Source organism: Xenia sp. Carnegie-2017, unplaced genomic scaffold (assembly GCF_021976095.1).
Source record: "Xenia sp. Carnegie-2017 unplaced genomic scaffold, XeniaSp_v1 HiC_scaffold_4, whole genome shotgun sequence".
NCBI lineage: Eukaryota > Metazoa > Cnidaria > Anthozoa > Malacalcyonacea > Xeniidae > Xenia > Xenia sp. Carnegie-2017.
The window spans coordinates 61,786-86,936 of record NW_025813504.1 but is presented as its reverse complement, the minus strand read 5'-3'; the positions used below and the strand labels follow the sequence as shown (position 1 = coordinate 86,936).

The following is a 25,151-nucleotide window of genomic DNA, read 5'->3' as shown; positions in this document are numbered from 1 at the left end:
GGGTACACATTGCATGGTTTGATGTGTATGTAGGGGTACACTTTGCATGGTTTGTTGTGTATGTAGGGTACACTTTCATGGTTTTTTGTGTATGTAGGGAAACATTTTGCATGGTTTGATGTTTATGTAGGGGTACACTTTGCATGGTTTGTTGTGTATGTAGGGGTACACTTTGCATAATTTGATGTACACATAAGGGTACACTTTGCATGGTTTGTTGTGTATTTAGGGGTACACATTGCATGGTTTGATGTGTATGTAGGGTACACTTTGCATGGTTTGTTGTGTATGTAGGGGTACACTTTCATGGTTTTTTGTGTATGTAGGGAAACATTTTGCATGGTTTGATGTGTATGTAGGGGTACACTTTGCATGGTTTGTTGTGTATGTAAGGGTACACTTTCATGGTTTTTTGTGTATGTAGGGATACATTTTGCATGGTTTTTGTGTATGTAGGGGTACACTTTGCATGGTTTGTTGCACAAAGTGGTATTCATTTTTATCTTGAACAGATGACTTGAGTCCAACTAGTGTTATATGGTTTCTGATGTAGTTTAATATGTAACTAGGTTGCATTCTTTATAGAACTACAAGTTATGAAAGGAGACAAGAAACAACAGATGGACGGTATCAGATAAGAACATAAAATTTTGTTGAATAAAAGCACAACACAACATTTACGCGTGGTTAACAATTCGCGAATCTCCTTCCTAATTCTTCGACAGAACAAATTTTGCTTAGCTTTCGAAAAGATAATTCAAGTTGTTGTGTATTTTTCAACATGCATGTATGCATGTTACAGGTCGGGAATTCTTGCATATAAGTTCCGCACTAAAAATATATCATCTATTGTGATTTCATTAGCAATGGAGCTTTACCGTTGGAGAAAAAAAGAAACGTTGTAAATGCAATCTTCAACGATGTTGAACGATTAAATTGCTTCAATGCAACAATACTATGCAGGCAAAAAGGTTAATTTATATTACAGCACGTTATGTTCAGAGAAAAATTTCACTTGGAGCAACTGTGCAGTCACTGTGAGTGCAGTGTACAATGTTTAAAAGGGAACCTTTCTAAATTTAGAAGGGAGGAAAAGTCTGACTTGTTAAAGCATTAATACCAAATTGGAATCAGGCTTTAGATGGTTTGTTACTACAAGCTGGAAATTTTATACATTTTTCAAAAAAAATTAGCTAGCATGGTTTGTTGTTCAATATTGCTTGGATTCTTGTTATTTTTCTAGTGTTACATGGCTACTTGAAGCATACGGAGTTGCTGGTCCGAACGAGAAGTTGCCACTCCAATATTTAACTTGGCTTCAATTCTTTCCGTTTTTCTGGTGTTACGTACTTGGGGTACTTAGAGCGTATGGATTTTCCAGAAAATGTATTTCCTAAACGTATGTAAAGTTTTTTAGTTTTGTTCATGATACATTGCGCTCCAATCGCAAATTGGGTATTGTTTCTAACTTTCTTAGGGATTTTTCCATCAAAAATTTATCTGCTATGAACGTCTCTATTTTAACGTGTTTTTCTTGTAAATTTATTTTGACAAAACGAAGATACGTGAACTTATCTATTTAATTATCTACACTGTAGTCACAAAAAGATGTTCAAAATGAAAGGACTTAAAATATCATAAAACTATAAAGTTTTTGAAACGTGAGTAAAACGTCATATTTTCCACCAAGTTGCTATGTCAAATTTGTGTAAACTTTATCATTTGTGGTTTAATTGTTGCTTTATTGCATTTTTACTAATATTTTTCATTAGGTTTAATGTCTTCAAGCTTTAATAATCGTGTAGAAGTCGTAGTTAACATGAAAAAGTGCCTTTTTAATCTTTTAACATTATAAGAGAAATTCGTAGCTATTTTTGTGGTGTGTCACAGGCAATATTTACAGTCAGCCAACTTCCAAGGTTGATAACTAACCACAGTTGCATACACTTTGTGGTGTGTCACAGGCAATATTTACTGTCAGCCAACTTCCAAGGTTGATAACTAACCACAGTTGCATACACTTTGTGGTGTGTCACAGGCAAAATTTACAGTCAGCCAACTTCCAAGGTTGATAACTAACCACAGTTGCATACACTTTGTGGTGTGTCACAGGCAATATTTACAGTCAGCCAACTTCAAGGTTGATAACTAACCACAGTAGCATACACTTTGTGGTGTGTCACAGGCAAAATTTACAGTCAGCCAACTTCCAAGGTTGATAACTAACCACAGTTGCATAAACTTTGTGGTGTGTCACAGGCAATATTTACAGTCAGCCAACTTCCAAGGTTGATAGCTAACCACAGTTGCATACACTTTGTGGTGTGTCACGGGCAATATTTACAGTCAGCCAACTTCCAAGGTTGATAACTAACCACAGTTGCATACACTTTGTGGTGTGTCACAGGCAAAATTTACAGTCAGCCAACTTCCAAGGTTGATAGCTAACCACAGTTGCATACACTTTTTTTATTTAATTTGAACAATAGCATTTTGATCATAGTCTTTTATGGATGAATTCCGCCCTAAATTTTCATCGTCTTATTTCTTTGATTTTTTTTGTAAAAACGGTGGAGAAATTAAAGTTATTGCAGCACTTGAAAACAAGAGAAATATGTGTAAGTTTTTTCAATCCTGGGTGGGGTGTATTCTTGTCAATATTAAAAAATGGGACACATTTATAGTTTGAATTTTCATGATCTTCTCCAAACTCATCGAAGTTACTTCTATGAACAAATCCTCCGATGATATCTATAACAGTGAACAATTGTATTGGGAAAAATAAAAAATATAAATGCTATAACTATATAGTAATTCCATGGAAATAGGAGTCTTTTTTGTTGCGTTTTTAACCACAAGTAATTCCAATGTCGTTGGGACTAAATGTTGTTGATAACAAGTTTTCAAGATTGTCTCTGACGAGTTAAGAGACCTTCATACAGTTATGCGTCATGTGAGTTTATTTGTTCAAATGAAGTTGATTTGATGTTTTTTTTATTAGCCACTGCTTGGTTTATTGCATTCAATCAGCATATCCAAATTAATAATTTTTCTCGTAATACTTTTTATTTTCTACAGTTATGAAACGTTTAATAATTTGTTAATAAACAAGCGTTTACAAAACGATTGCAAGAACGATTAAGAAAGCATAGAGAAAATAAATGATCATTTGTCTTCTATAAAAGCTCACCATGGACTCATATTGGCAGCGGTTTTCGTATAATGGATCATATTCTAAAATATGATGAAAATGCGATAAAGAGAAAGTAAATTCCAGTTGAATGGTTTAGAAAATGAAATATTTATCTTTTCTGTTTCACTGTTTGGACCAAATTTATGGTGATGTATGTGATGAATAACCGACTGTTTTTTGTGTTTCCTCTAATGTACTTGCTTATGGCTCACACAAAAGACATTTTCGAAAGCATTCGCCTGTAAAATTTAAACTACGCCCTTTCAAAACTCCTCCAATCTCCGCCACCAGGGGTCGTCAGGTCACTATATCTTGCTGTGATCTTTTCAAATTGAGAAAATTTATGTAGTTTTGAGGACTTGCAAAAACGTCATTCTTGTTGTTTTGATGCTTGTAGTCAGACGGTTGTAAAAACGGTGAAGAAGTCAATAGTGTTGAATTACTTGAAGACCGAAGAATTTTTTGTAAGTTTTGCAGACTTAGTTGTATTGTACTCTCATTAATAGTTGATATTAAAAACCGGAACGCTTTAAAACGTAAGGTTGAATTTTGCGGATTTTTTCGTTCATTAGAAAATTCATTGTGTCAGAAGTTAAATTTGATCACATAAAGCCTGTCTTTCTTCCTTATTTATATGTCTATTTTCCGAGTACAATCTTCAGATTATATTTTTAACAGGATAATTCTTTGCAACTCACCGGATTCAAAGTAAGAATTATTTAGGCAATAACAATTCAAACTAAAACCATTTCATAATAATTTGTGTATTTTTGTAGAGTTTTTATTCTCTAGTCAAATGCAGAATTTCGATTTCCAAAAAACAAGGCAATAACATAGGTTTCTACTTTGTTAACGTGTATTCATGACAGGAGTGGTATGATATACGTGGCAGGAAGAGCGCACGCAAGCAAATTTTCTTATGAAAAAGAATATGCTTAGGAATGATTTCAATACTTAGAGTTATAGGTTGATAAGTTTATTTCATAAAGGTGAAGCACCTTATTGATGAGAATTAGAAGAATCAACCTTTTGAGATAGTTTATCATTAACCAATTATCTATGCTGCATTACTGCAATCTCGAATAGATTAAATGCAACTTTTATCAAATGTATATCTTTTGAAGCTTCCAAAGATTTAATCATGCGCTTTTTCCGTATACTATCTAACTAAGGCCAACGGATTATAAGAATTTGATTCTTGGTGCGTCTTGTGATTCTCTTTTGACACAGATTCATCGCGCTGTAGACCTGAACTTTGGGGTTTATAATAAGTTTGTCATGTAAGTTGCAATTTACAATGCATTGTGACGTGTGGGTACCTCCCTATTTGGAAACTACATACGAATTAAGATTGGACTGCACCGAGGGCTTTGTACTACGAGATATTTTAAATTTTTTTTGATCCTGGTCAACCTCATATACTTCTATATTTAAAAAAATAGCGCCTTTATTTTGTTGTTTGGTTTTCTTTCGTAGAAAAATCATTATTTACTACAAATTCATCAATAAAACGCTGAGAATTTTTCAAAGCACGTTTTGGTATTGACGCATCTTTGTTTATGCATGCGCAATTTTGCTCAAATATGTATTTAACACGAGTTAGAGCAACTGTCCCAATTTATATATATATTTATATATTTAACTTGGGGCACATTCGTAGTTTGATTGAATTTTCGTGATCTTCTCCAAACTCATCGGAGTTACTTCCATGTACAAATCCTCCGATGATACGTATAAAGTGAACAATTTATTGGGAAAATATAAAAATATATAAATGCGATAACTATACAGTAGTTCCATGGAATTGGGAATTTTTTTGTTGCGTTTTTAACCACAAGTAACGTTACAGATATCGTTGGGACTAAATCTCGTTGATAACAAGTTTTAAAGATTGTCTATGACGAGTGAAGAGACCTTCATATAGTTATGCATCACGTGAATTTATTTGTTCAAATGAAGTGGATTTGATGTTTATTTTATTAGCCACTGTTTTGTCTATTCTATTCAATCAGCATATCCAAATTAATAATTCTTCTCGTAATACTTTTTATTTTCTACAGTTATGAAACGTTTAATAATTTGTTAATAAACAAGCGTTTATAAAATGATTGCAAGAACAAGTAAGAAAGCATAGAGAAAATGAATGATCATTTATCTTCTATAAGAGCTCAACATGGACTCATATTGTCAGCGGTTTTCGTACAATGGATCATATGCTAAAATATGGTGAAAAATGCGGTAAAGAGAAAGTAAATTCCAGTTGAATGGTTTAGAAAATGAAATATTTGTCTTTTCTGTTTCGCTGTTTGGACCAAATTTATGGTGATGTATGTGATGAATAACCGACTGTTTTTTGTGTTTCCTCTAATGTATTTGCTTATGGCTCACACCAAAGGCATTTTCGAAAGCATTTGCGTGTAAAATTTAAACTAAGCCCTTTCAAAACTCCTCCAATCTCCGCCACCAAGGGTCGTCAGGTCACTATATCTTGCTGTTATCTTTTCAAATTGAGAAAATTTATGTCGGTATGAGGACTTGCAAAACAAATCATTCTCGTTGTTTTGATGCTTGTAGTCAGACGATAGTAAATCGGTGAAGAAGTCAATAGTGTTGAATCAAACGAAAACCATTTCATAATAATTGGTGTATTTCTTGTACAGTTTTTAGTCTCTAGTCAAATGCAGAATTTCGATTTTCATAAAACAAGGCAATAACATAGGTTTTTACTTTGTTAACGTGTATTCATGACAAGAGTGGTATGATATACGTGGCAGGAAGAGCACACGCAAGCAAATTTTCTAATGAAAAAGAATATGCTTGGAAATGACTTCAATACTTAGAGTTATAGGTTGATAAGTTTATTTCATAAACGTGAAGCACCTTATTGATGAGAATTAGAAGAATCAACCTTTTGAGATAGTTTATCATTAACCAATTATCTATGCTGCATTACTGCAATCTCGAATAGATTAAATGCAACTTTTATCAAATGTATATCTTTTGAAGCTTCCAAAGAATCAATCATGCGCTTTTTCCGTATACTATCTAACTAAGGCCAACGGATTATAAGAATTTGATTTTTGTGCGTCTTGTGATTTTCTTTTGACACAGATTCATCGCGCTGTAGACCTGAACTTTGGGGTTTATAATAAGTTTGTCATGTAAGTTGTAATTTACAATGCATTGTGACGTGTGGGTACCTCCCTATTTGGAAACTACATACGAATTAAGATTGGACTGCACCGAGGGCTTTGTACTACGAGACATTTTAAAATTTTTTGATCCTGGTCAACCTTATATACTTCTATATTAAAAAAATTGGCGCCTTAATTTTTTTGTTTGGTTTTCTTTCCTAGAAAAATCATTACTTACTACAAATTCATGAATAAAACGCTGAGGTTTTTTCAAAGCACGTTTCGGTATTGACGCATCTTGGTTTATGCATGTGTAATGTTGCTCAAATATGTATTAGATACGAGTTAGAGCAAATGTCCCAATTTAGATATATTAATCTACGAATTTCTACGAATTCTACGAATTCTACGAATATTATATTCAATTTCAAGTTGTCGCATCTTGCGTTGTCTTCATATGCTAAATAATGTATTGTAGCTTTAAGAAGTTTACAAAGTTAGAAGTATTAAGTATTGTCTTGATGCGTGACTTTCGTGACTGTGGGAGTGGGGGGTTTGCAACGTGTAATTACCGACAAACAAGTGGTTGGTATATACATCTTGATGAATACTTTGCATGACGTTACAAAAGTAAGTCGTTCCAGACTTTTCAAGCGACTGACAAGCTCCATAAAAAGTAGCATTTTGCCTAGATTAAACAGCCTTAAAAATGGAGCGATTTGAGAAAATTAAAAACTTTTTTTACAAATACAGTGGAAATCACTCCTAACTTCAATGTTGCTGAAGTGGGCACTTTAATGAATTAATTAACTTACGAAACTCATCGGGAGGGGGGAATGTTAAAACATTCATTATTGAGAATTGATTTGCCTTCAATTTGCAAAATTGCCCTATCTTTAATTTATTGGTATATAACACCCTACACACACTCTTCGTACATGTTAGTCAGATCTCTCATTTGCTTGCTCTAAACTTCCACAAACTAATTTCCTCTATTGTAATTTTGAAACTAAAGAGTGGACTAAATAAAGCTCATAATTTTGCCTTATATAGTTAAACAGTTTAACTTTGATGTTTGGCGCAAAAAAATGAGTACAATAAAGAAAAGTTTGCTGTTCACATGAAGAACATTGGAGAACTTAGATAAATTTTTGCATTATTACTAGAAGAGATCAGGCTTTCACGGTTCCAGCAGTTATGGGGATCTTGGAAGAAGGGAATTGTTCTATGAATAATGGCGATTATAAAACGGCTATTGAACATTACAATAATTGTGTAGAAGTTGCAGACGAAAATAGCCTGAAAACGATAGCATATTTTGGTCTTGGTAATGCTTACACACTCTCTGATAATTGCGAGGAGGGATTGAACAGTTTTAATCATTGCTTAAAATTTTCGTCTAAAGTTGAAAGTGAATATTTTGAACAAGTATACCTTGGCCTGGGGAGTGTTCATTCTACCATTAAAAGATTGGAGGACGCAATGAAGAAAGATGAAATGGAATGTCTCTGCCATATTGCATTGGGAGGATTGAACAAGTCGCTCGGAAATTATGAGCAATCTTTGGAGCATTATAGAAAAGGATTCTCTTTTATTGATTGTGAACACAAAGAAGAAGAAATGCAACCTCGACAACGGAAAGAAAATCAACAAGGAAATCAACAAGAACAAAATAAACGGCGTGAACGACCGCGACGACCAAGAAAAGTTGGTGGTATTAACGTTGGTAAAGATTTCCTCAACCTCAACATGAAGAACTTGTCAATTGTCACTTCAGCTGGAATTGTCAGTGGATTGTTGGCTGTTTTATGGGAATTAGCACACTTGTTTGATAAACTTGAGCAATATAGGGAAGCAGTAGAAATTTATGAAACATATCTGGAGATGGTCACAAAAGATGAAGATATAGAAAAACAAACGACCGTCATGGAGCGTCTGGTGCAAATATACGATGAAGAAGAGCGTTATTACTTAAGGGATTCAATGACAACAAGATTACAAGAAGTTCATGAAAGAAAAAAGAACCAAGGTACAAAATGCACATGACTTCAGCTTAATTAAGAGACAAATTTGTTAATTAACAAATACTATAAATTTAAGGTGAAAGATTGAAAATATCTACTTTGAAATTCACGTAAAACTTGTTTGCCGTGTTCAATGTTTAGCATGAATTCAATGTGGAATACACACTCTCTTTTTAAACGTTTATGCAAAATAGCTAATAACTTTTCGTTTAGTTACAAAAACTAGTCTTAGTTTTTGTTTTTCCATTTTGCAAAACAATACCCTCATGATATGAGTAAAAGACCTGGGTGAAATTTTCCGTGTAAGAGCTTTTTAGAGCCATTCTTATCAGACCTCATTGCTTAAATAAATGGTCGTAATATGTTTATTTGTGGTTTTGTAAGTTTTTTTTACAAATTGCATATACTATCTGAATCGTTGGTGCAGTAAGGAAACTCGAGCACTGCTATTTATTTATTATTTGACTATTTAGCTACAACTTATTACTCTCTCTATAAATGGAATACTTTTACTTCTATTTCAGAATTGCAGCTGCATGAATGGAAATACAATGATAAATCGACAAAACATAAAGAATTGCTCTTAAAATTAATTGAGTATGGGAAAGACCCTAATGTTGAGGTTAAACATGTGGACGATGTACGTGTAATTTTTAAAGAAGAGTTTTGCATCGGTAGAGGAAGTGATGGAACCCGTGTTTATCTTGGACTGGGAAAGGATGGTTACGGTAAAGCAGTGAAACGAATTCTTCGTGATAATACTTATTAGGCACAGCACGAAGAAAAAATTTTTAATGAAATCAATGCTAAGAAGTCGGATTATGTGCTAAATTATTTGAATGTTTTATGCAGTGCGGTATTTGAAATTAAATGAAGATATGATCTTCGCACTTTGCTGGACAATTTAAGCAATCGTCTCAGGACCTGAAAAAATCAGGTGACTCAACGGGATTCGAACCCATGACCTCTGCGGTGCCGGTGCAGTGCTCTGACCAACTGAGCTATGAAGTCACACAGTGGTGAGCAGGTCAATATTGTTGGGCTCATGTTTTCTCGTGAAAGGAATGTCATATGAATGTTTTATGCAGTGCGGTATTTGAAATTAAATGAAGATATGATCTTCGCACTTTGCTGGACAATTTAAGCAATCGTCTCAGGACCTGAAAAAATCAGGTGACTCAAATTTTTGATAGCCGATTTTGGTATTAGTCTTCATTTGATTTCAAATACCGCACTGCATAAAACATTCATATGACATTCCTTTCACGAGAAAACATGAGCCCAACAATATTGACCTGCTCACCACTGTGTGACTTCATAGCTCAGTAGGTCAGAGCACCGCAGAGGTCATGGGTTCGAATCCCGTTGAGTCACCTGATTTTTTCAGGTCCTGAGACGATTGCTTAAATTGTCCAGCAAAGTGCGAAGATCATATCTTCATTTAAGTGCTAAATTATTATTGCTTGAGACAAGATACAGGAACAGAATATATCCATTTGATTCTCAATCTATGTGAAGAATCGTTGAAGGAATACGTGGAATCAAATTCAAACAGTTTGGATTACCTTCAAAACATACTTCCCGACATTCTTAAACAAATTTTAAAAGGATTAGTTGATCTTCATAGCGGTCCACGTCCCATTCTTCATCGAGATTTGAAACCTTCCAATGTTCTCCGAGACACACAAGGCAAATTTTTGATAGCCGATTTTGGTATTAGTCGAATTATGAAGAATGACTCTCAGACACATGTAAGCGCTGCTAATAGGGGAACTCAGCATTGGATTGCCCCTGAATCTTATATTGTTGATGAAAAATTATTTGATAAAGCACGTTACAAACCAGAGTCTGATGTAATGGTAGGTATTGGGTTGTTACTATTTGCAAATTGTACGTAAATTTAGTTTTTACATTTTACGTACTCTGTTATGTTTAATTTATTTTAGAATGCAGGAATGGTGGCTTACTTTGTTGCAACAAAAGGAAAACATCCTTTTGGTACTAAAGTGTGCATACTTCAAAATTTGTTGGATGGAAAACCTGTTGGCTTGAAGGAAATCAGTAATGTCGAACTAAATGATCTTCTTTCATGGATGCTACAACATAAACCCGAACTCAGGCCATCTGCAAAGGAGGCTTTAAAACACCCTTATCTATTATCTGATGAAAAAAAGTTTGACTTGCTGTGTGAAGTTGGGAATCAACCGGAGATAAAGATACCGCGTTTAGATCATCCTCTCAGCTCAGATGTCCATGAGCAGTTAAATGGTCTAAACAATTGGAAGATCCGTCTCATTCATGAATTCGATGATCATTTCAACAAGAAACTCTACGACTCTACATGGTTAGGATGCTTAAGATTCATACAAAACGTTGATCAGCATTGGCATGATGAGCATCGTACAAAACTGTCACCATATATCAAGGAAGGCAATTATAAAGAGTATTTTGTACGGGTTTTACCAGAGCTTCCTCTTCTGGTGCACAGAATCATGAGGTTAAACGAATGGATCTTAAGACCTGATATGGAAAAACGTGTTCCTAGTAAGTTACAGCCATAGAAATAATTCTTCAGTTTTAACGATATTGCTAAATTATATGCATTTTCCCACTGTAACGTTGGAACATAATAGGGTTTTCTACTTGTTTGCAAAAGCAATTTTTTCTCGTGAATCGTAAAAAGTCTCTCTTTCCTTATAAATTCTTTGCATTGTTTGTCCGGAGCACTTGTGGCGCTTCTGTTTCTCCGGTTCAAAAAATGCAATTTATTTTAAGAGTATTTTTAGTCATATAACTTTTTAACATTCAGATACTAAATTTCATATTTTATGTTAATGTGAAAACAAAGTGTGTTTTATCTATTGCAGAATTGCTCAATCTAGTATAGCAGATCTAGCGCTTGTCAAAATGAATTATAGATGCCCAATTTTAAATTCAAAATATGTTCAAACCAAAACTATTGGATTTGAATTTCAAAATATTAAACTTTATCAATGGACTTCCCTCTATGTATTTGGAAATGGGAATATATCCCAGCATGAGCTGCAGCAATTTATTTTGACGTACCCTAGATCCGCCACTGGCTTTATTAAGTTAAAGGTTGGTATAGTCATGCAATGAACTAATCGTGGAACGTCGATTATTGGGCGTGAATTGTATGATGACCAACTCATTTCTACCGGAGTAAATTTTATATCCATATCAAGTTAAAACATCCGTGTTTTCTCATCCAGAGAAAAACACATCAATGTTATATGTTATGTGATATTGCCAAAACAAGTAAAACTGTGAATTGCAGAATTTATTACTTCTCCTTTAAGTTCAAGAATTGTTGCGTCAACCATGGAAATGTTTTGATAAATCAATAATGCATCAGAAAAAGTTTAAAAGGATGGAAGAATATGGACGCAAACATCCAGAAAATGTTACACTGCTCAGTGAATTGCGTGTAATTTTCAAGGAGGAGTTTTTGCTTGGTAAGGGAAGTGATTGAACCCGTGTTTACCTTGCCCTGGGAAACGATGTTTATGGAAAAGCAGTAAAGCGAATACGCAAAGATAGCGGCGTAGACTATGCAAATCGAGAAAAAGAAATTTTGAATGGTCTTAATGCAAAGCAATCAAATTATGTTTTGAATATTTGGCATTTAGAAGAGAACCTTGACGAAGAGTATTTGTACATGATATTGGATTTGTGTGAAGAATCGTTAGACAGTTATGTGAAATATTATACTTTGCAAGATCTTCAAGAAGCACTTCCTACAATTCTTATGCAGATTTTAATAGGTTTAGCTGATCTTCACAGCGGTGTGCATCCTATTCTTCATCGGGATTTAAGACCCTCGAACGTTCTTCGAGATGTACAAGGATGTTTTTTAATCGCTGACTTTGGTATAAGTCATATGTTATCTGATGAAACTTGGACACATCAAAGCATACAAAGAGGTTTTAAAAATTGGATAGCTCCAGAGTCATATGACGCATCAGATGATACAATTAAGAAAGTTCGTTACAAAAAAGAGTCTGACGTTATGGTAAGTTCTTGAAGTAGAACTAGAGGTCCAACTACAGCTCAATGTTTTATTTGCATTTAATTAAATATTGGTATTTGGTAGTGATACTGACTTTACCTCAATTTTTTTCTTTACCTCGATTGTATCGTCATATAGTGTCAACCTATAAATTTAAATAGAAATAAATTAATTTTTGTTAATCGTGTTACAGTTACAATTGTATGTTCCTTATTTAGATTGCTTTTAATACGTATATATGGCTACAATTCTATTTGGAGAACATTTTTTAGACTTTTTTCAGCTGCACATTTATTGTTGAGTTCTGAAAATCGCAAATAAATTTAATCTCTAAGGTTTTAGTATCCACCACTGACTGCTTATGACAATTTTTATTGAAAATAGAATGCCGGAATGGTGGCTTATTATGTTGCAACAAAGGGAAAACATCCTTTTGGAACGGCATATACTAGACAACATTTTGAATGGAAACCCAGTTGGATTGGGCGAAATCAAGGATGCCACGTTCAAAGACCTTTTATCGCGAATGCTACAACATTCACCAGAAGACAGACCATCTGCCAATGAGGCGTTAAAACACCCTTATCTACAATCAGACGAAGAGAAATTTAACATGCTGCGTGATATGGGGAACCAACTTGAGGTGAAACATTCACAAAGTCAAAATTCTCCCATTTCAGACGTTTATAAGCAGTTGTATAGTTCCACGGAATGGATGAAGCGTATTGATGATGAAGTCGTCAAAGATTTGATCAACTTTGAAGTGAACGACAGTATAAGAACTCTAAAGTACGAGTCTACATGGGCAGGATGCTTAAGATTTATACGAAAAGTTGACCAACATTGGCAAGATAAGCCTCGTCCGCATCTATTACAATATGTGAAGCAAGGCAATTATAAAAGATATTTCCTGCAACGTTTTCCTGAACTTCCTCTTCTGGTGCACAAAGTCATTAGCTCTACTCACTGGAAAAGTAAACCTGATCACAAGAAGCATTTTGACAGTAAGCAACAGCTATCAAAATAATTTGTCAGTTAGATGATCGCAAGGTATCAATTGTGTTAATTTTAGATGCTCGATGGCAATAAATTGACTTTTCAATTTTAATATGAAACTAAATAATGTTGCTGTGTGTGACCGGAACTTGTTTTCTCAACTTAGGGTTTAAATTTAAATGCTTATTAAAAATTGTATTAAACATAATGTTTTCCGTCTCTTTCATTTGATAAGAACCGTGCGGTTGATCCTTAGTTAATTTTTTTAGATGTAATACAGGGTCTCGGAAAGAGTGAAGTCACTAAAAAAATTCTTGAACAAGGATTGCAAAATTTAAGAGGACGTGCATAAAAAATTAAGAAGGTATGTGTTTCTCATCTTTTTCATTCATTTGACATGGCAAGCAAGCTTCGCACTGCTTTACTGTCAAATACTTTTGTTTTCAACTTTTACAGTTTTTCTTGGCTTTGTGGCAATTATGGCATAGCTCGTCTGACTAGTGAGATGCCATATCTTCATTTGTACCTCAAAGTCAATAAAGCAAAGACAGACGGCGTCTTGAGACTCGAAATTGATAATACATTATTTTCCAATGCTTCTGAGTTCATTGAATTACGCCATATCGATCCATCTTACGAAATAAGAATTCGACCGCTGTCCAACATACCTCACTCCCATGATGGACAAAAACCAAAAATCATTATAGTTAATAATAATGAGCTTACTGCAGCTAATTTAGAGAAGCAGAGCTCTTTTGATGACGTGTACAAGTCGCTGTTAGAAAGACAAGAAATACAAGAAGAGATACGAGTTTATAAATTTGGTGACGAGAAGGGCGACAAAGTCGGCTCAAACATCATTGCTGACCTCAGTCATAGCGTTCTTGACAACAACAAAAAAGAAGAATTTCGCGACTTGGTAGCTGTAAAGAGTGATTACGAATTTAAAGACTTCTCTCGCCTGGGATAAATAGTTTAATGATAAATAATTAAGAACATCGTGTATTTGTTCAGGATTTGTTTACACTATCTACTCATAAGTTTTATTGTCTCGCTTTTAAATTTAATGACTTTTCATTTAAACATTTTCTCACTCGATACTGAAGTCATATAATTAATTATGTAATATATACTGTGAAAAATTGTAATCTCCGCAAATGGATATGATTACTTAAGATATTTATAATGGGACTGAAAATATTACTAATTCGAATGTATAGTCATGTAGTGGCAATGTATCCCTCGCAATACATGGCATTCATCTTGTTAAATGAATTTAAATTGTATGTTCGTCATTCGTATTTTGTTAAATATATGCATGGCTGTGACTCAAAATTATTTCGATTTTTGAGCGTTGGAGATTTACCTCATCGCAGAATACAGAGAGGAGTTAAGAATTGAATAACTCCAGTCATATGATCTATCCAGCATCTAATCATCAATGTATCTTGCTACAAGAAACAGTCTGATGTTATGATAAGTGTTTGTTGTGGACATTTAAATGTAGTTGAATTCTGCAAATAACAAATAAAATTAATTTTTGACAATTCAGTATCCACCGCCAGTAACCTTGTAACTGTTATGATGTTTTTTTTATAGATTTTGGAATGCAGGAATAGTGGCTTTTTACGTTGAAACAAATGAAAAACATCGTTTCGGACCTGAACGGTTTTTATTTTTTCATAAATGTTTTTAGTATGAAAGCTAGTTGATATTGGCAAATAGTCGAATTCAATTATTTAAGTAAAACTTTATGCAATGAAATTTGTCAAATTTATTCAATGAAATACAGATCATGTTTCACTTCACTCCAAAGATTTGAGAAATTTTTGACAAATCTTCCTTTTCCCTTTTGCTTTTGATTATTGGATATATCCAAGCTGTTTGTACACCTGCCACATTTCAACATCATGTCAAAATGCTTTTTTGATGATTCTCCGCTTACTTTGTTAATGGAAAACACCCATAGATTTGCATATTCCATTCTACAATCGGAAGATTTTTCGTTCGCAAGCCTGTTATGGTCATTCTCAGTCCTACTCGTGTTACAGTTTATTACCGTTCGCATCAAATATCTCAAGAGCTATTTAATATATCGGTAAAATATACGCATAGACCGCAGTCCTGTGTTTTTCTACTGTAGAAGTCCAGCCGGGCATTTCTACGAAGTTGACCGACATTTTTTGCTACTTGGAGTGGACTTGGATGAAATCAAAGATGCCACACTAAAACCAGAAGACAAGCCATCTGCAAACGAAAAATGTTATGTATAAAGTTGGAAAACAGCAATCGATTAAAACAAATGTCTGTGTTAGATAAAATGCAAAATGAGTGAAAACTTGAGCGCTTTCCGGCACCCGTGTCATAATTACCAGATATTCAACATGTTGAATAATTTCGGTCAGGAATGAATGTTTCTTCCAAGTGTGCGCGCATGAAAAGCTATCGCCTCAGCAAATGTATTCTTTACGCATGCTCTGTCTACGGTAATATTTGCTATTCAAAGCAAAATGGCTGCTGCTTATGGTATGTTTGATTCGTCGTCAGGTGTAGAAGACAAAGAAATGTTGCTTTTTCCACTTTTATTGCGGCTACGGCGAAGGCGTTTGAAAGCAGCTAAATAAACTACCTGTACAAAGTGTGGAATTTCTCGACGGCCCACACAGGGAGCTACAAATATTGTCCATGAGCTGGATGTTGAAGATGCTGAGCAGTTTCGGAAGTATCGTAGATTGGATAAAACCACTTTCGATAAATGAATTTGGTCTTCTAACATTATATCAGCTATCACGTTTTGTGCCGCCATCTTCGTCTAAAGTATAAAATGAGTTACTCTGCGCATGCGTAAAGTTACATTTGCTGAGGTGATAGCTTTTCATGCGCGCTCACTTGGAGGAAACATTCATTCGTGACCAACATTATTCAACATGATGAATATCATGAAAAATATGACACGCGTGCCGGAAAGCGCTCAAAAATGCCGCCGAACACTGGAAGAACTTGCTTACGCCAACTATCGCGACTGAAGCTTAGATCAGCTACAGTATAGTAAATATACAGTAGAGTCACTCTTTTGAAATTTTTTGTGTCACGCATATCTTATTACACATGTGATTACCATAGTGGCAGCCAGTCATTTGCAATTTCTGACCAATAGGAATGATGAAATGGCTTACGGCAGCCAATAAACTAATTAAATATACAGCAGCCAGTTGCACAGCCATGGAGCATTTTCAACCCTGTGCTGAATTGAGCTCCGTTAAGTGAGTTTAAACTTCAGCTCAGTCTTAATACAAATCATTCGTTATATCAAACGCGCGATTATAAGCCAAATTTTCAACCCTGTGCTGAGTTCAAGCCCGGTGCTGAAATTTCAACCCAGTTTTAGCTAATCGGGTTGAATTTGCGACTCCAATTATGGGCTGTTTGCAGAAGCCCGGTTAGCCGTGATTCAGCCAAGCGTTAAATAATGTTGGCAAAAGGAAACAATTCAATACTCGTCATCAGATAAATCTTCTCGAGCAATTTCACAATATTCTGGTTTAATAACTACGCAAAACTATAAAATTAAAACAACCAATTTGGCATAATTTGAGAATTACAACAGAAATGAACTGCGGCATTTAACAAACAGTACAAATTTTTAACCTTGAAGTCTTGGCCCCTATCAATCCCTCAAAATCATTTCACGCCTAACTAAATCCCGGTTAACTGGGATCATGTAAACAGCCCCTGAACGTTCTAACATCGCCATGTGTCGAACTCAGCACTGGAACGAAAATTACCACCATGTAATCGTTTTTAACGTAGGGCTGAGTTTTTTAACCGTATCGAGTCAATTGATGTCAGCTAGACATGATTTTTATGTTTTATATTTCTGGTGTCTATTGGATTAGATTCCTGTTAATTTCTAATTACTTTTTAACTAATTGCCAAAGGCTTAACTTTGTTTTGGAGGACCCCAAACAGATTTTTAGAGTTTTTGTATTTATGTAATTTGTTTTTGAATTTATAATTTTCAGTGTGCCAATTTAACAATCTTTAGGGAAGTGAAATATGGAGCTTTTGGCTGCGTACTTCTATTTAAAATGGACTCCATATTGAAAAACAAACAATGCTCTTTGTTTGAAATGTTACGCTACAGGGTACAGCAAGAATAGAAGATTTATTGTGTGGTAAACGATCAGTATTTGGGCATAAACATTAAGAAATAATTATTTTTTGCATACGGCTTATGCCTAAGTCACAAAATAATTTTACAAAATTTACATGAAGTAGCTCAATCATTAGTAAAACAATCATGTTTATTGCAAGAACTACGGAAAAAGGTTTTTCAACAATTATTTCTACATTATTGAAAAAAAATTTATGTGGGCAATTTGTACTGTTATTTAATAATTGGAAGTCCCTATGGAAATTTTCGAAGATAGATGAATGTTTTTTTTTTAATGTGAGGACACAAGCAAAGTGTTAATAAAGGCATGTAAAGAAAGAGTGAAGAAAATCATTGACACGAGCAAAACTAGAGGAGATTCCATTCATGAATGATTAGAAAAAGAGAATCCTTGAAGGGAATCCTGACATTCAAATACAATGTTGCAAGTCATGTGTATCATCGTATACTTCACTGACCTATATAAAGCGTCATTTAGAGCGTCAAAGCGTGAGTCAAGAAAAAACTGATGCTACAACTTGCTCATTTGTTGTAAAACGTACACGACAATCAAATTCAAGAACAACGTTTTCTTTCCAGGAAGACTGTGTTTTTTGTGGTGAAAAATGTTTTATGCGAAAGGATCCCCGTCACCATAGTCGATGACATTCACTTACCTTGTGTAAGATGGCAGATGGTGGTGTGGGGCAAAAGTCATTTAAAGAAACGATATTACATGCGTGTGACATACGTAATGATAAATGAGCAGAGCAAGTACGCACCAGAGTACTAGGGGCAGTTAGTGACCTTTATGCTGCCGATGCCAGATACCACTGGGACTGCCGACCAAATTTCATGGCTCCACGACAAATGTCCAATTGTACAAATGCAAAAGAATGTCAGAACAAAGAAGACGAAGATGAGGCTTTCCAAACTGTTATTAATAAGATAAGACCTGATTGTTTTCCAAAAATTCCAAAGAGCTATTGATCAGTGGCGGATCTAGGGTACCTCAAGACCCTCACGCGAGGTACATAAAATTTTCAAAGAATTACGTAATAATTGAGATCATAGGTTTTAGTCCAGTTAACTGAGTTAAGTTACTATTTGCGATCAGCGTTCAGTATCTGATCGCAAAATACTCAAATCTGATTCCAGTTTTTATAGTTTGCTTTTTGAAGCAAAGCGATTTTTTTGAGGTACTTGTCAGCGGCTACTGAGGTACCCAAGCTTGAACGAGCATTTTGATTGGCTAAAACTTGCAGTTACCATGGTTTCTGAGGGACTTGAGGAAATTTTGAGGTACCAAGGAAAATTTTGAGGCATAAGGAGAATATTTTGAGGCACTAGCTGGTTTTTTGACCTTGAACTTTGTTTGGAATAATGTCTATGATTGGTTACGATGTTCCATGTTTATTCTAACAGTGCATTTTATTGGTGCATTTTATCAACTCCCTCAAGTACAGCAAGCGTACCTCACTATTTTCGACTTTCGACTTTCGAGATACTAGTATCGTTAACATTTACCGCACGCAATTTCTTCTGAAAATGGATAGAGATTGTTTTCTAGAAGCCCAAGAGGCAATGAACAGCAACAACAAAGAAGCTCTGTTGCTTCTGTACAACGAGCTACGCGGGCAGTTGAATTCAAAGCCAAGATGTTCATCTTACTTGCTTCGATCAAAACTGGGCAATTCACTGTACCGGCATATTGTCGCTGAGACATATATTCCAAGCAGTATGAAATCGCAGGGAAAGATCTACACTGCAATCAGGTAACGATGTGTTTATATGGCTGTTCAATTTAGCTTTTATTCTACTTCTGTCCGATTACGATGCTTTATCTGAATTTTTAATAAGCTTTATGAAGTGCTGGGCTAAGTCTTCACTTCTACTATGGAGTTTTAAAAAACACCTCTTAAGAACGAGCTCAACCCACTCTAAATATATTTTTTGAAAAAGTTGGGGCGTCAGCTCTCCCAGTCCCCCAGGCTGTTAACGTTAGTGCAAAGCTTATGATTAACTATAAGGATTTTTACAGTTAGACAAAGTATGACCCTCACACTCCAAAAAGTGTTTATCTTGTCGATAAAGTTTTGAATGTTCCAATATCAGCAATGTACATGGCAATGAATAATGAACATTTCCTAAGAAATTTGTCTTCACAGGGGCAATACATCCCAGTAAATATGGTCCCACTTCGGAAATTTGGCCTCCCTTACAAACTTTAACATCCATTTCAAAAACGGTGCAATTTTTTTCAAAACCAAGATCACAGGCGATCTTACATAACACAAGTTATGTAGATCTATAAATTTAATCACATAATATCAAACTAATCAGAATAACTAACGCACTTTAGTGATGACGTCATGTGAATATTCACTTGTCCAATAAAGTGCGAGTAAAAAGCAAATCAAAGACTTAAAGGACTTACACATTTCATACACACATTGTGCAAACGCATCCCCGCTGTGTAAAACCCTGTCCTCACTTAGGCATTTTCTGTTAAAAATTCATACTTTTTGATGCTTTTTGGCCATCCGTCCACAATGAAACGCTTAAAAACGAGCACGCTGCCAAATGAAAACGTATAGATTTGAAAACGCTCTCAAAAATGGAGTGATTTGAAAATACGTTCGTTTTGCTTTAATGTGGACGGTCAAAAAACGGAGCCTTTTGAGAACAATGATGTCAATGACTACTTTTTCTGGCATTTTTAAAATTCAATACAAATTTGGCGAGCCTGAGTGACGTGCTTTTGAGGTTGTATATTTGTTTAATCCCTATTTTGGAAGTTAATATTTTGATTTCCTAGCTTTCATTGATAACTTATAAAAGGAGAACTTTGACTCTTCGAACATTGGTTTTTCCAGTGACTCACACAACCACTATCGAATAAATAAGCCATATGAAAGATAGCAAGGAGGAATTTGGTTTGTCCAGGAAAACAAGCGCGTGGTTGAATAACTTTGTATATGAAATTATGAATTACTCGCCTTGGAAGATATCTTTAATGGCGCAAGATGTCACGAAAACTGTGGGCGCTTTATGTATAAGCACGCGTAATTAATTATTTAACACACTTTTATTTCGGTAATAACTTTTAATTTCGAAAACGCATTAGTGTGGACAGATGCAGATAACACAAAAAATCTATCAATATTGTAAAAAGTTTCATAAAATAACTTTTAAACTCGTAGAAATTTGATTTCAGTAAACCCTTAACTATTTCTGAGCTTTTAATAACGTAAATTGCTACTTTTTGTGCGTTTGCAGATTGTGTTAAGAAGTGATTGAGTCATTTAAGCCTTTATGCTTTTTAATTTGTGGAATGATTTTCATGAGTCATTACTTTAGTTATACTCACTCTTTACTCGACGCTTGAATATTAACATGTTCACCAACGCATGATAACCGGCATTGCTGAAGTGCGATAGTTTTTCTGATTTGTTTGTTATTAAATGTATCGATCCACATAATTTGTAACATCTTAAATAGCCTGTGATTTTAGTTTTGGAAAAAAATTGCACCATTTTCCTGATAAAACAAGAATGCAATGTAACCATTGAGATTCGTTTATATCTTCCTTATTCACATACTTTTGTTAACGGTCAAAAATGTAAGATGTAATGAAGAGTGAAATAACTCAGCAAGTAATGCTTTTTTCTTGCTATGATGTATTAACCGTATCATGTAATGCATTAATTTACAGCTTCTTACGAAAAGATGTCTTTTCCATCTCCCATGAGTGACAACGACTATGACGACATTGACAAAACTCCTTCTACAGCAGTACTTCGTAAGAAATTGTATTTTATGAATGTTTTATGCAGTGCGGTGTTTGAAATTAAATGAAGATATGATCTTCGCACTTTGCTGGACAATTTAAGCAATCGTCTCAGGAACCTGAAAAAATCAGGTGACTCAACGGGATTCGAACCCATGACCTCTGCGGTGCCGGTGCAGTGCTCTGACCAACTGAGCTATGAAGTCACACAGTGGTGAGCAGGTGATTCATACGACATTCCTTTCACGAGAAAACATGAGCCCAACAATATTGACCTGCTCACCACTGTGTGACTTCATACCTCAGTTGGTCAGAGCACTGCACCGGCACCGCAGAGGTCATGGGTTCGAATCCCGTTGAGTCACCTGATTTTTTCAGGTTCCTGAGACAATTACTTAAATTGTCCAGCAAAGTGCGAAGATCATATCTTCATTTAATTTTAAATTGTTTTTTGTTAGCAAACATTTGCACAAGCATCGTTACAATCCCTTTAAAAGTCAAACACAAACAATTAAGAGTTGTTTATATCATGCGTATTATTCATACGTTTGTAAAGGATCAGATAAGAGAGTTTTAGAATTTCTCATCATACTGTAATGTTATTTAATTGCATTGCAAGAAATTAATTTGATTTACCTCTTAGATGATAATAACAGTAAAGTCATCATTGGTGTTTCGCCTTATGTACACATTTATAATACTACGTGAATGCCAACTTAGAAAATTCTTACAAACATTTTGGAATATCTGAAAGTTGTCTTATAGGTTATTATCATTCTATAATTATGTCCATTATCATTTGCAATATGTTACGATAGACATGTTATCATCATGTCTATTATCATTTGCAAATGTCTCAATTCCTTTTGGATATTTATTTTTCTGATTATCAATTGAAAACATGTAAAATTTGCATGACCAATCCGATTATCATTTGTTAGTATTGGTGACAAAATTACTTTGATTTTAGGCTTGAGTAAAACTATAACTACTGTGAATTAAATGTAGAAAGTATTAAAGGGAAAACTTACTATGGTAAAAAGTAAAAGTATTCGAAGGCATAACCAAATACCTATAGTCAACATAATCTTTTGTAGATACTTTTTCGATTTGCTAAAAATACGCTCAGATTTTTCCTAGTAAGACCATCTTACACAGCAGTCACGACGAAATCAGTATGATTAAGTTTGTTTACAAAATATATGACACTTTGTCGTAAACAAACAACCATTTTCAGGTCCCAAAAATCTGTTAGAAAGTTAGGTAGCTAGAAGGGAACTTTCTTTTTCTGTGGTGTTTGATATGGAAAAACGTGTTCCTAGTAAGTTACAGCTATAGAAATAATTCTTCAGTTTTAACGATATTGCTAAATTATATGCATTTTCCCTTGGCAACGTCGGAACATAATAGGGTTTTTTACTTGTTTGCAAAAGTAATTTTATTTCGGGAATCGTAAAAATACTCTCTTTCCATATAAATTCTTTGCATTGTTTGTCCGGAGCACTTGTAGCGCTTCTGTTTTACCAGTTCAAAAAATGCAAAGTATAGCATATGCGGGCGAGAAATCTGTTTAGGTTTTTTTATGCAATTGATTTATGTAAATAGTAAATCATTCCTTGATTCATGTGCAATTTTGTCACACACGTGATCTTGCGCGTGACAAACATTTCACATGAATATAACATCCAGTTTAAGTAATAAATGAAGACGAATGATCAACAAACGAAAAGCTTGATTCAACGTATGAGAAGGAAAGCATATTTCTAGCTATACTTATACACAGAAGAAGTTTTGACTGGCTCGAACTTTTGATGACTTTCTAAAAGCTGTGCTCTAACTATCGCGATTACGAAAAATGATCTCAAGTATCAAGTTTAGAGCTATCAACGATCCATTCGTAAACAAACTGCTGCCGCACGCACCAATAACTTTACCTTGATAAGAAACTACCAATTTTGATGTCAGATAAGAATACATTACTCAAATTGTTCACCAAATGAATATCTTCACACGTAAAAATTTAGTGCACACACACTAAAAGGCAAACCAGTTTAGCGATGGTTGATTCGCCTGCATGATTATAGCTTTTTCGAGCAGTGGCGTAAAACAGCTAACTCGTTGAGTATTGGGCGTGCCATACTCTGCATTGGGCGTGCTATACTCTGCATTGAGCTGGCTATACTTTGCATCGGGCTTGTATACTGTATTCTATAGAAGTAATAAAGCTGGTTTTATTCGTTTTTGTTTAAAAAACCAACAACGTATTAAATCTTATCGAGCGGTTTCTTTGCACTGTTGAACTATTAAGTTTAAATTTTTCTCTAACTCTCCAAAATTGTCAATGTGTAAACATACAAACGAAATACTTTCAAGCGTCATGTGGTTTTCTGAGAAATATTATGAATACCATCAATATTTTTGCTTTCATTTTCGAATAGGCGTAAACGAATCAAACGAAAGCACTTCGTCACAAAATTATTTGGTCCATGATACAGGTACAGACCAGGCTAATAAAGAAGATAATGCTATCAGTCCATTTACAGTAGATGGTAAAAAAATATTGTTTATTTATGTGTGCTAATTAGTTTTGAAATATCTTCTTTACTGGCCCCAAAGACCCATCCCTTTGTATGTCTTTGTACACTGATTACTGTTGCTGAAATATTGTAGAGCTGGCCCTATGAGTTTGTGTACCCTCAGTGTTTAATCAATTAGTGTTTAAACGATTATTTAGAAACTTACTTCACTGCTGTGTAGATATGTATGTTTTATGGTGAAAATAAACATAAAGTTAACATTCTCTTTCATAGTAATTTGCTTTTTTAATGAAGAGTGTGGGGGCACTACCCTTATTTTAGGAAACTGAGAGGGACTTAGCTTATTGACCCTTGCTTCCAATACCCCTAAAATGGCTCCTATCTTCAATGGTTACATATAAATCATTTATGAGCGTCATGCTTGCGCTTTCAAACAAACTTCAACAAATTTTAAGGAGACTCTTTACCAGTGGAGTCTTTTAGCCCTGATGTAAATATAGCCTTCTTTTACTTCTGCTCAATATCAACTATTTGTTAAAACTGATCAACATTTTTCACGTTTTATATCATTTTATAAAAAATATATTGCTCTGTGAGAGATTTTGACAAACAATCTCAATCTTTCTCTTTAGGCAAGGAGCCAGGTGTCAATAATGGAGAAACAACACGTAATAAAGAAGATACAAAATCTATAAAGAATACAAATGTCTTAAAAGAAGAAACAACATCTAATAAAGTAGAGAAAAAATGTGTAGACATGGAAACAGGTGCCAAAAATGAAGACAAGACATCCAAAGAAAAAGAGAAAAAATCTGCAGGCAAGGAGACAAATGTCATAAAAGTAGAAACAACATCTACTGATAAGGAGAAAAAAAGTGTAGACATGGATACAGATGCCAAAAAGGAAGAAAAGACATCCAAAGAAAAAGAGAAAGCACCCACAGGCAAGGAGGCAAATGTCAAAAATGAAAAAAGGACATTTAATGAAGAAGAGAAAAAATGTGTAGACATGGATACAGATGTCAAAAAGGAAGAAAAGCCTTCCAAAGAAAAAGAGAAAGCATCCGCAGGCAAGGAGGCAAATGTCAAAAATCAAAATAAGACATTTAACAAAGAGAAAAATAATTCTGCTGGCAAGAAGAAAAAATTCAAAGAAAAAGAAAAGGCTTCTACCTGGCAACAAAAAAAATCAGACTTCGAAAATATGAGTGTGGAAGAAAAACGTGTTCACTATCACTGTGGACGAGACTATGTCATGCTGAAATCAATTTCTTCCTGGCCTGATTATGTTGAA

At 34.6% G+C, this 25,151-nt stretch overlaps 3 protein-coding genes across 11 annotated transcripts in view; all 3 read left to right on the top strand.

Annotated features, from left to right (window-relative positions):
- The window catches only part of LOC124455578 (serine/threonine-protein kinase/endoribonuclease ire-1-like), a 261,076-nt gene that overhangs the window by 193,039 nt on the left and 42,886 nt on the right, over positions 1–25,151 (top strand). The window lies entirely within an intron of this gene.
- The window catches only part of LOC124455587 (AP-3 complex subunit mu-1-like), a 91,079-nt gene that overhangs the window by 27,245 nt on the left and 38,683 nt on the right, over positions 1–25,151 (top strand). Inside the window, exons 2-15 of one of the 9 annotated variants that reach the window (XR_006951917.1) lie at positions 586–627; positions 865–971; positions 1,084–1,144; positions 1,244–1,399; positions 1,599–1,661; positions 3,591–3,657; positions 7,381–8,356; positions 8,876–9,181; positions 9,804–10,210; positions 10,298–10,895; positions 11,672–12,384; positions 12,766–13,385; positions 13,647–13,741; positions 13,834–14,712. The exons of 1 other annotated variant lie outside the window; for it this stretch is intronic. Coding sequence is in view for 1 of the 8 variants with exons in the window: in XM_047006245.1 (XP_046862201.1) it covers positions 10,079–10,210; positions 10,298–10,912 (747 nt within the window). In the remaining 7 variants the exon portion in view is untranslated. Of the gene's footprint in view, positions 1–585; positions 628–864; positions 1,145–1,243; positions 1,400–1,598; positions 1,662–2,601; positions 2,619–3,329; positions 3,345–3,590; positions 3,658–5,253; positions 6,188–7,380; positions 8,357–8,875; positions 9,182–9,752; positions 10,211–10,297; positions 10,915–11,671; positions 12,385–12,765; positions 13,386–13,646; positions 13,742–13,833; positions 14,713–22,660; positions 22,705–25,151 lie in introns of those variants that run through there. 7 more of the 9 variants (XR_006951916.1, XR_006951918.1, XR_006951919.1 and 4 more) reach the window with 7 other exon arrangements.
- The window catches only part of LOC124455577 (serine/threonine-protein kinase/endoribonuclease IRE1-like), a 72,019-nt gene that overhangs the window by 16,213 nt on the left and 30,655 nt on the right, over positions 1–25,151 (top strand). The gene's annotated exons all lie outside the window — the stretch shown is intronic.